Source organism: Stegostoma tigrinum, chromosome 5 (genome assembly GCF_030684315.1).
Source record: "Stegostoma tigrinum isolate sSteTig4 chromosome 5, sSteTig4.hap1, whole genome shotgun sequence".
In the NCBI taxonomy this organism is placed as follows: Eukaryota; Metazoa; Chordata; class Chondrichthyes; order Orectolobiformes; family Stegostomatidae; genus Stegostoma; species Stegostoma tigrinum.
In genome coordinates this window covers 121038237-121050241 of record NC_081358.1, presented here as the reverse complement: position 1 = coordinate 121050241, position 12005 = coordinate 121038237, and the positions used below count along the sequence as shown (strand labels likewise).

The window sequence follows — 12005 nt, the reverse complement described above, 5'->3', positions numbered from 1 at the left end:
TATGATTCAGTCCAACAAAATAAATCCTACAATGTTCCTTATCCTGCAGAGTGAGAGTGCTATTTTGAACAGCTAAAAAATATCTATTCCTGCAAGATGCTCCTGGTCAGCAGCAAGTAAAACAAAAGAAAGTATTTGCATTTTATATAGCAAATTAATCTTGCCTCAGAATTTTCAGGTCTCCCGCCTCAGATTTTTCCTCAGTTTTAATGGATTTCTGAAAATGTGGAAACTCGGCAGCAAAGAATGCTTGATCAAGATAGTAAATGCCTTTCCAGAACGGGCTGCTGGCCAAGAGGAGTGGGAGGCCTTCACTCCCTCCTGTGTAAGGTCACATGGTTTCTCTTCACCACAATCCCCCCCCACCCCAATCCCAGCCTCAGCTCTGTTTCCCTACCCTACCCTCCAATCATGAATATCTCAAGCTTCCAAATGTCACAACCCCCTGCCTCTCCTTCCCCGCCAGCATGCCCACACAGCCACTCTGCTGGTGTCTGATCTTCCTGATACTAGCTTCTGATCACCCTGCAACATCAACATCACAGCTGGAATATTGTAAGCAGTCTTAATATAGAACATTGCAGCACAGTACAGGCCCTTCGGCCCTTGATGTTGTGCTGACCTGTCATACCGATCTCAAGCCCATCTAACCTACACTATTCCATGTACGTCCAGTCTTGTGCCCCTTACTTTAGAAAGATTTATTAGAGTTGGTGGCAGCCCACGGAAGATTAACTAGGCCGATCCCGGGTATGGAGGGACTGTCTTATGAGGAGATCTTTAGCAGGTTGGTCCTGTACTCATGGAAGTTAAAAGAATGAGAGGCGACCTTATTGAATCAAATAAGAATACTGAAAGTTTAATTACCATTGTGGGAAAGTTTAGGACCAGAGGGCATAATGTTAGAAGAAGAGGTTATCCATTTATGACAGAGATAATGAGGAATTCCCGGATGGTGAATCTCTGGAATTCTTTACCACAAAGGGCTGTCGAGGCTGGCTTATTAAGTACATTCAAGGCTGACATAGCAGATTTTTAATCAAAGATTATAGGAAAAAGACACAGAAGTGCAATTGTGGATTATCCGATCGTCCATGATGATGTTGAACAGTGGAGCAGACCCAATTGCCCTGTTGCCCCTATGTCTGATGGATTTTTCAATGTATTGCCATTGCTTATATACTGAAATGATAAGTGTACAATCCTTTTATTATTGAATACTTTGTTTTACTTTAATGATCATCTTTAATTATGTTACGAATGATGATTACTCGTGCCACAATTTGGCACTTACCACCACATTGGTTTTTCAACAAACTGATTGTCTATCTATTTAAAGTTTCCTCGTGGTACCCAGAGGAGCACTGCTGCTGCCCCGGCCCCAGGGTGAAAACACAATCATTTAGCCTATTTGAATCCCTTCTGTCTTTCCAGGAGGTCCTGACTCTTTAGCTTGTCATCAAGATTCACAGTCACATTCCCACTAAGGCAGAGGGAAAATTGTAGTCAGGCCCAGATTATGTTATTTGCCTTGCTTCCACACATTTAAAGAAGGACCCCCACAGTTCTGGGTGTTGCAGAGTGTTCCAGCATTTGCATAGAACTTGTGGTCACTAGCATCTTGATGACTCAAAGGTGGCTTTTGAAGGACTGACATGAGTTCAAAGCTCATGGCTTGTTGGAGATATTTCCTTTCAAATGAGCATGTTGCTTTGTGTGCTGGAGTCTAAATGTTGTGGTCACATGTTGTTTTCCACACTCAGAACAAGAGGGCTCCCAATGAGGGATCTCGGCAATGCCTCAGGCTCCTGCCCAAAATGTTGAAGTTAAGCTGAACTCCAAAAATCTTGACAGGGTCAACACTGGGTCAGGAAGTGCTCCTGCGCCATCATCTTTCCACAAGCAATGGTATTGAAGAAGAAAGTTTCCAGCTCTGTTATGCTGATAAACTGCCAAAACTACAAAGGGAATTTTGATGTCCGCTTACAGAAGATGACTATTTAAAAAAAACCCTGAACAGGCTAGATGACCGAGTGTTGTCAGCTAATAAGTCACCAGCGTTGGCTTCTTCATGGGAGAAACAAAACATATAAGATAAAACAAGCAAGTTATCTCCTCAGAGGCCATGTCTCAGTAGTAAAGTCGGCAAAAGAAATCTGCAGTCGGTAATTGAGAATCAGTTGGACGTGGCAGTCTCCATCGCGCCACAGAACTAAAAAACAAGCAGTGATTTAGACTGTATCTCATGTGTCAGCTGTTTGAATCCTATCCCTGTTTCAGCTGCTTGTTTTCTAACCCGGTTTCAGTAAGCCATGATATCTTTTGGCCTTAATATCACACAGCGATTTGTATAGATCTGTCTACAAATCCCCAAACATGGGACTCAAAGCTAAACACGTATTACAAACGGATTGGAGTATTAAAGCACTGAACTTGGCAAAGACTTGCAGAAAAGAAAGGCTGCATAAAATCAGTTTGAAAGCAGACAGCAAGAGGCTGTCAAATGTAATGGGAAGTGGGCAAACTCTAATGGGATGCCCTTGGCTGATGCAGAGAACTGCAACCTATTTAATTGTTTAAATAAATGGAAGATTAATAGGACAACATCAAGAAGCTTTTAACAGACATATCTGGAAATAATATTAATTAGAATAAATACCACTTTCTCCCTGCCCCTATCAGTTCTGAAGACGGGTCACTGGACTCGAAACGTTAACTCAGCTTTCTGTCCACAGATGCTGAATTGCTTCAGCAATTTCTGTTTATTTTCAGATCTTCAGCATCCACAGTTCTTTGTTTTGTATTAATTAAAATGTATCCAGGTGTGTGTGTGTGTGTGCACAAGGAGCCATAGTCTGTCAAAAAAAAGCATAACACTTGTTAATGACAAGAGCTTGCATATGAAACCCTTTAATAGCTACCACATGGTTCTGGCTGACCAGGACCAGGAGACGCTCTTGCTCAGTTATCAGTAGGACATCGGAAGGACCAACAGATAAATATCTGTTTTTGTCACTATGGCATACCTTCCTTGGCCATTCAGTTCTTCGGACTTCAACCTGGAGCTTCTGTTGCAGAAGTAGCTACACTACCACTGCACCACAAGTTCTCCTACCAGGGTAAGTACCTCAGTCCCAAATATCCATGATTCTGCTGTGCTATTATAATTATACCATTGATTTAAAAGAGACTGTGATCCACTGGAGCTTGCAAGCCAGATGATGTACGCCAGTTAAGTCTCTCTCATTTTCAGTTGAGATCCCCTTTAGAGCAGAGTCAGTTATCAGTGTGGTAGGCTTCAATCGTCCATGGTCATTGACGAGAACATCTCAAAGCGTTCCATTTGTGCCAGTCTGTTGAGACGTTCCCTGGTATTTTTCTGGTGTCTGGTTTGCTTGCTAGGTCTCTCAGGAGGGAGCAGCCACCGGAGGAAAATCTAGAACTTGTGGATTCTCCTTCAGAAAATCCATTAGTTGATCTTCATAAAGGCATATCATTCATAGAACCCCACAGTGTGGAAACAGGCCATTCAGCCAAATAAGTGCTCACTGACCCTCCAAAAAGCATCCCACCTAGATCCACCCTCCTAAACCTGCATTTCCCATAGCTAATGTGCCTAACCTACACATCCCTGATCACTATCAGTAATTTAGCATGGCTAATCCGCCCAACTTGTACATCTTTGGACTGTGGGAGGAAACCCATGCAGAGAACAAGCAAACTCCACACAGACAGTTGACCAAGGCCAGAATCGAACCTGGGTCCCTGGTGCTGTGAAGCAAACTGCTTACCACTGAGCCACGTGTTATTATACATTCTGCTCATTCCTTCCTCAATCAGTTGTGGATAGTCAGCAATCTGCCTCAGTTGCACTGCTCCTAATGTCAATAGTAACAATCCTTGAGTTCTGTTATCAGGCAAGAGTCATTTATGACACAGAAAGGGGTGATTTGGCCCATTGAGTCCATGCCTTACCCCTGCAGAGTAATCCAGTACTGCTCAACTGTCAAGTTTATTTTCAAATCATTGCTTATTTCCATTTCCATTATTCTTGTAGAGTTCCAGGTCATTACCTGTCACTGCATAAAAGCTTTCTCTCTCTCATCCTTCTGCCTGAAATCTCCTTGTACCATCGGCTGATGGGAAGAATTTTTTCTAATCTGTTTTATTTAAATAAATCTGCCATAATCTTACATATGTCATTCAGATCTCACCCCCACCTCTGGAATCTCTTTGCCCTTGCCTTCCCTCACTTAGTCAAATCATTTCTGTTGTTTTTGACCCCCCCACCTGCATTGTATTCTAAACCTTACCCAAGATTGATGGTAACTTGACTGGCCTGTAGTTACGAAGACTTGTTGAAGTAAGGTCGTCACATGTGTTATTCCCAGTTCTCTTGTTCCTCTCCCAAATCTAGCGAAGATCGGGAGAGTTACGCTGCGGTATCTCCACACCTACTTTGTTCAGCAAACTTGAATGCAAGCCATGCAGACTAGGGAACTTCGTTTAAAAAAAAACGCAAAGAACTGCAGATGCTGCAAATCAGGAGCAAAAACAAAGCTGTGGGAAAAGCTCAGCAAGCCTGGCAGCATCTGTGAAGGAGAAAACAGAGTTAACGTTTCAGGTCCGGTGACCCTTCCATAGGACTTATTTATTCCACAACTACTTCCTTTTCAATTTTCACTCTATCCATTATCTCCACTATCTCCACATCCATGGATATTTTGATGGATTTCTCTCGCACAGTTAAAAAAAGACATAGAGTTCATTTAGTATTCTAGCCTTGCTCTACTCTCCTAAGTATGAAGCACCCTTACTAAGCACTTGCTGTTTACATACTGATACAAGATGTTTGTGTTACTCATCTGTTGAGTGCCATTATAATCTCGTACGCTGTCTCTTTGCCACTCTTATTTTCCTCTTCTCCCCTTTAATCTATTGTATTTGATCTGGTTCACAATTGAAGTATTTCCCTCACATGAATCAAATGCCTTCTTTTTTCATGTTTCATTGTAATCGCTATTTACCTCATTATATTTTTGCTTCCTTTCCTTTTTGCTGTTGCCCAAATATACCCAGCCTATACCTGAGGCATAACTTCCAGATAGATGACCAGTTGTTGTAGTGTAATATTTCCCATTAGTCTTTGTTTCTGTTTCACCCCAACTAGTTCTATTGTTCTTACATCGAAATTGATCCTGTTGTGATTAAAATGCAGTAATTGATTGCTTCAGCATTATCAGCCAAACACTTATGCTGCCCTGATTACTCTACCCAAATGTCCCCCAATCCCCTATAGACACTCAACCCATTTCATTTCCCAGCAGCGGATACAGCAGTGCTTCCTTTTTAGGGGGTTTCGGCACATGTGGAACAGGAAATTCTCCTGAACAAATTTGAGAAATTCCTATTCCTCCTCAACCTCCATCATCATCTCATTAATATTTGGATAATTTCCAGTATCACTGCTGTATAGCTCTTGCACCTCTCTGTGAATACCCCTGCAGAATAGTTCCTTTATCCCTCTCTTTCTCACTCACTATTTGGGAGCCAAAGTAAGTACTGAGATCCCATTTTCTTTTCCATTCGAACCAAATGGATTTTTCCATTGTCCCTGAAGGATTTCCCTTCTTTCCAACACTGCAAAACTTGCGATCCCTGCTCCCTTTTCAACCCTGCATTTTTTCTGAATTCTTCACATTCTTGTACGTTAAGTGTCCATATTGAATTATGTTTCAGGTATTGACACTATATCATGTTCCCATACTGTTGCTTGTGCCTGCAGCTTATCAATGTGTTTACGCATATTGATGGAAGCTTGTCACTGCACTGTACGGAGTCCTTGTTATCTGCTCCTATTTAATATTATTATCCAACACGCTTATTTTATGCGAGAGATAATAGGAACTGCAGATGCTGGAGAATCCAAGATAATAAAATGTGAGAATGGATGAACACAACAGGCCAAGCAGCATCTCAGGAGCACAAAAGCTGATGTTTCGGGCCTAGACCCTTCATCAGAGAGGGGGATGGGGTGAGGGTTCTGGAATAAATAGGGAGAGAGGGGGAGGTGGACCGAAGATGGAGAGAAAAGAAGATAGGTGGAGAGAGTATAGTTGGGGAGGTAGGGAGGGGATAGGTCAGTCCAGGGAAGACGGACAGGTCAAGGAGGTGGGATGAGGTTAGTAGGTAGATGGGGGTGCGGCTTGGGGTGGGAGGAAGGGATGGGTGAGAGGAAGAACAGGTTAGGGAGGCAGAGACAGGTTGGACTGGTTTTGGGATGCAGTGGGTGGAGGGGAAGAGCTGGGCTGGTTGTGTGGTGCAGTGGGGGGAAGGGACGAACTGGGCTGGTTTAGGGATGCAGTTAGGGAAGGGGAGATTTTGAAACTGTTGAAGTCCACATTGATACCATTAGGCTGCAGGGTTCCCAGGCGGAATATGAGTTGCTGTTCCTGCAACCTTCGGGTGGCATCATTGTGGCACCGCAGGAGGCCCATGATGGACATGTCATCTAAAGAATGGGAGGGGGAGTGGAAATGGTTTGTGATTGGGAGGTGCAGTTGTTTGTTGCAAACTGAGTAGAGGTGTTCTGCAAAGCGGTCTCCAAGCCTCCGCTTGGTTTCCCCAATGTAGAGGAAGCCACACCGGGTACAGTGGATGCAGTATACCACATTGGCAGATGTGCAGGTGAACCTCTGCTTAATGTGGAATGTCATCTTGGGGCCTGGGTTAGGGGTGAGGGAGGAGGCGTGGGCGCAAGTGTAGCATTTCCTGCGGTTGCAGGGGAAGGTGCCGGGTGTGGTGGGGTTGCAGGGCAGTGTGGAGCGAACAAGGGAGTCACGGAGAGAGTGGTCTCTCCGGAAAGCAGACAGGGTGGGGATGGAAAAATGTCTTGGGTGGTGGGGTCGGATTGTAGATGGCGGAAGTGTCGGAGGATGATGCGTTGTATCCGGAGGTTGGTGGGGTGGTGTGTGAGAACGAGGGGGATCCTCTTTGGGCAGTTGTGGCGGGGGCGGGGTATTTTATGCACTTGATTACACCTTTTCGGCTTTATTCTGGCACCCATCTTCCTCTCAAATTATGTCACTTCAAACCCTCCCCATGCAGTTTCGAGTCCTGCCTATTGGCTACAGGTGCCTTCTGTCTAGAAATGGTCCCAATGCTTCAAGAATTTGAAGCCCTCCTTTCTGTACACTCTTGAACCTCACATTGAACCTCCCTATCTTCCTATCTCCACACTGGTCAGCACTTGGCAATGGGAGTAATCCAGAAATTACTAGCCTCAATGTTCTACTTTTTAAACCTTACCTTAGAACCACAATATGTGATCTCTCTATATCATTGGTACCAATGTATATCACAAATCTTAGCTAACTCCCTCTCCTAACATAATATTCTGCAATCTCTCCTTTCCCCTGGCATGAAGAGGGCAATGTGCCAAAAATTACAGAAATACCATTTGTCCCACCAGCAATCAAATCTATAACAATGGCACTTCTGCATGTTGTGTTCCTTCTGTGCGTTCTTTTTCCTGTTGGTGTCATGGTGTAGATTGCATACTTCAGGGTTTTGCCATTCCCATTGGTCTCCAATGTTGACTGTCTGTCTGAGAATTTCACAAACTCCAAAGGTTCCTTTGCTGCCTCTCAATTTCTAACCTTCAGGATGACACACTGACCTGACCTTTCACCCATTGACATTCAATAGTGTTATCATTGTTGAATCCCTCACTTTAAACATCCTGGAGTTAACATTTGCCATAAAACTGAACTGATCCAGCCATATAAATACTATAACTACAGAATGGGGTCAGAGGATGGGAATCCAACAATAGGTAACTCACCGCTTGACTCCTGAAAGCTTGTCTACCAGTTGTAAGGCACAAGCCAGAAGTTTGATTAAATATTCCCTACTTAGACAAATAAGTACGATTCCAACAATATTTGAAGCTTGATTCAGGATGAAGCAACCCACTTAATTGGCATCCCATCCAGCACCTTCTACATTCACTCCCGCCACCATTGACAAGCAGTGGCAAGAGCATGCACAAACTTCAGGATGCAATGCCACACGGCACCTTCAACAACAATGTCCACTACAACCTAGAAAGACAAGGGTGCATGCGGACACCGCCAACTGCAAGTTCCTCTCCAAGTTACACACCACCCAGTCTTGGGACTATATCACCATTCCCTACTTGATCAAAATCTTAGAACTTCCTTCCTAAAAGCAATCAGGTGACCCTGCACACAAGCACTGCAATGGTTCAAGAAGGTAGCCCACCACTACCTACTGTGGGGAAAATCGAGAGTGGGTATTAACCACGGACGCCAGATTCCATGAGCAAATTTAAAAGAAAGCCTTCTTGGAACACACAATCATCCTCCTCAAACTGCTCCCACATTGTGCTCCTCCCATCTTGTCCTGTCTCACGCCACTCCCCACCACTCACTCTGTTACTTGTTTGCTGGTCTTGGACTTAAAGAATTTACATTGACTTCTTGACACTTTGATAAGACTGGTTTGAGAATTTGGAAAAGTGAAGGAACCAGGTGTGGCACCGAAAATGTCATGTATTTTCTGGAAAATTATCTAATTTTTGTTACATCATTTGGTCCAATCCCCAGTTTAATGTTCATCCTTCATTTTTCTTTACCCTTCGAAAATGACAGTTTGCACAATAAGTAGGACCCTAATGTTGTAATTTGTGCTTGTTGGCATTATCGTGCAAAGAAATAATTTGCACGTACTGAAGGGGCTTAACATGTAACTATCGGAACGCAAAATGAAAAAGGAGAGAATGAATGGACACTGAGCAAAGGATTTTGAGAATTGCCCCAAAATATTGGTATAAGCCGAGGTTCCGAGAAGATTAAGTCTTGAAGGGGAGCAATGAGAGCAAAATGAGTGAAATTTGAAGAAGAGGGCCAAAGTTTTTGGAGATTTTGCCACTTTTGGTGAAGCTAACAATGGGATGATATATAGGAAAAGACACAAAACTGGAGAATTTTGCAGAAGATAAACTGGGGCAATGTCATGGATTTGTTTGTAAATGTGGAGGAAACCTTTAAATCTGATACTTTTGAGGCCAGGGATCCAATGTAGGTCATTGCAGCGTTGGACATGCAAATCTTTGCATCTGACAGGATGTGGGAACATTGGATAGAACTTTGAGGTGGATTTGGCCTGATAAGACCAGTAAAGAAGATACAGCCAGCACAAGGGGACCATTCTTTCCCTACACTGAGCAAACTTTGGTCGTTCAGTTGGGGGACATTCTGCTACAGTTTGTCAATTTGGTGATGCAGCAATTGTCAGAAAGAGCAATGAAAACAGAGCTGAATATCATTTGCTTATTTATGGAACTTGCCTCGTGCTTACAGAAGAATGCCCAATGCAGGTCATAAAATAACAACTCATTGTGTACTTAGCTATATTCAACATATACTTATCTGTTGACACACTTCATTACCTGGAATTATCTTATCATTATCTCTTTGTCTATGTATTCTGTGCCTGTGCGTCGCTCTCCTCTTCACCTGAAGGAGCAGCACTCCATGAGCTTGATCTTTTGAAAAAAACCTGTTGGACCATAAGCTGGTGTTGTGGGACTTCTGTCTTTGTCCACTCTGGTCTAACACCCACTCCACATCATATCTTCAGCATGTGCAGTGAACTTTTGTTTTGAGTTTCCACATGTTAGTCATCTCTTTTGTGTTTCCGTATTTGCAGATGTGCAGAAATTGCCAAGCATTTTTGAAGTCGTTTTTTACAATGAGACTGATGACCGCCCAGGGATGATGATGTGGAGGTACCCAGAGCCACGTGTCCTCACTCTAGTTAGAATTAATCCAGTGCCTTTCAACACAACTGAAGATCCAGACATCAGCACAGCGGATCTTGGCGATGTCTTACAGGTCTGTTGGAGATGTTTTAATTTATAGCCCTGAAAAAGTTGTCAAAAATGTTATCTCTCGGTTTTTTACTTTGGATTTTTAGCTTCTGCCATATTTTGCTTGCATTTCATACTATTGGTTTCTCACTGAAAAGTTTACTTAACCGATCTCATCACATAATTTTTAGCCCTTCACAAAGAAGCACAATTCAAGATAAGGTCTGACTATCTTAGCGTCATAAGGTCATTGACATGTACAGCATGGAAATGACCCATTGGATCAACTCGTTCATGCCAACCAGTTATCCTAAATTAATCCAGTCCCATTTGCCAGCATTTAGCCCATATCCCTCTAAACCCTTCCTCTGCCCATCCAGGTACCTTTTTAATTTTGTAATTGTACTAACCTCCTCTACTTCCACTGGCATACACACACCTCCCTCTGCATGAAAAAGTTAGCCCTTAGGTACCTTTTAACTCTTTCTCCTCTCACCTTAAACTATGCCTTGTTGTTTTGGACTCCCCTACCTGGAGAAAAATCTTCTATCAAGTCATCCCCCATCCTCCGACGCTCCAGGCAAAATAGTCCCAGCCAATTCAGCCTCCCCTTTTTAGCTCCCATCCTGTAAACTTGGCAAAATCCTTGTAAATCTTTTTTGAATGCTTTCAGATTTTGCAGCATCTTTCCTATAGCAGGGAGACCAGAACTGAATGCGGCATCCCAAAAGTGGCCCAACCAATGTTCTGTACAGCTGCAACATGACCTCCCAACTCCTACACTCGATGCACTGACCAGTAAAGGCAAGTGTACTAAACTTCTTCACTACTGTGTCAAACTGTGACTCCGCTTTCAAGGAAACTATAAACAAAGGTCTCTTTGTTCGCCAACACTCCTCAGGACCTTGCAATTACGTGTATAAGCCCTGCCCTGATTTGCCCTACCAAAACGCAGCACCTTACACTTATCTAAATTAAATGCTATCTGCCACTCGCCGGCCCATTTGCTCATCTGATCAAGGTCTCATTGTACACAGAGGTAACCTTCTTCACATTTTACAATGTCCACTGTCACTTGTGACACCACAAAATCTGATCTGCACTTTTGCTTGTTGTTCATTGGTTTGCGTGACTTCTGTCAGTAGTGACTTGGTTTGTTGTCCACTCGCTTCGTATTTCAAGCTTCAGGGTTCAGCCCCACTCTATTGCTTGAGTACAAAAATCAAGACTCCAGTGCTGTGCCAAGGGAGCACTTTGCTGTCAGAGATCTGTCTCTCAGATGAGATGTTAAACCAAGACTACTCCTGCTTTCCTGGACAGATGAGAAAGATCCATAGTACTATTTCTGCACACATCCATTTATATACATAAATGATCTGGAGGAAGGTATAGATGTCTTGATTAGCAAGTTTGCAGATGACACTAAGATTGGTGGAGGAGCAAATGTTGAAGGGGAATGTCGGAGAATGCAGCAGCATATAGATTGGAGATTTGGGCAGAGAAGTGGCAGATGGAGTTCAATCCACACAAAGGCGAGGTGATGCATTTTGGAAGATCCAATTCAAGACCGAACTATATGGTAAATGGAAAAGCCCTGGGGAAGATTGATGCACAGAGAGATCGGGTTGTTCAGGTCCATTGTACCCTGAAGGTGGCAACGCCGGTTGATAGCGTGGTCAAGAAGGCATACGGCATGCTTTCATTCATTGGACAGGCTATTGAATACAAGAGTCAGTAGGTCATGTTATAGTTGTATAGGACTTTGGTTTGACTACATTTGGAATACAGCATACAGTTCTAGACACCACATTACCAAAAGGATGTGGATGCTTTGGAGAGGATGCAGAGGAGGTTCACCAGGATGTTGCCTCGTATGGAGGGCACTAGCTATGAAGAGAGGTTGAGTAGATTAAGATTATGTACATTAGAAAGACAGAGGTTGAGGGGGCACCTGATTGAGATCTACAAAATCATGAGAGGTATAGATAGGGTGGATAGCAAGAAGCTTTTTCCCAGGGCGGGGGACTCAATTACTAGCGTTCACGATTTCAAGGTGAGAGGGGAAAAGTTTAAGGGAGATATGCGTGGAAAGTTCTTCATGCAGAGGGTGGTG

General features: G+C 43.4%; 1 protein-coding gene across 2 annotated transcripts in view; it reads left to right on the top strand.

Moving 5' to 3' along the window:
- The window catches only part of LOC125451670 (intermembrane lipid transfer protein VPS13B-like), a 907633-nt gene that overhangs the window by 773128 nt on the left and 122500 nt on the right, over window positions 1-12005 (top strand). For both annotated transcript variants that reach the window (XM_048529130.2, XM_048529131.1), the window contains exon 39: window positions 9733-9917. In XM_048529130.2, the coding sequence (XP_048385087.1) occupies window positions 9733-9917 (185 nt within the window). The remainder of the gene's footprint in view (window positions 1-9732; window positions 9918-12005) is intronic.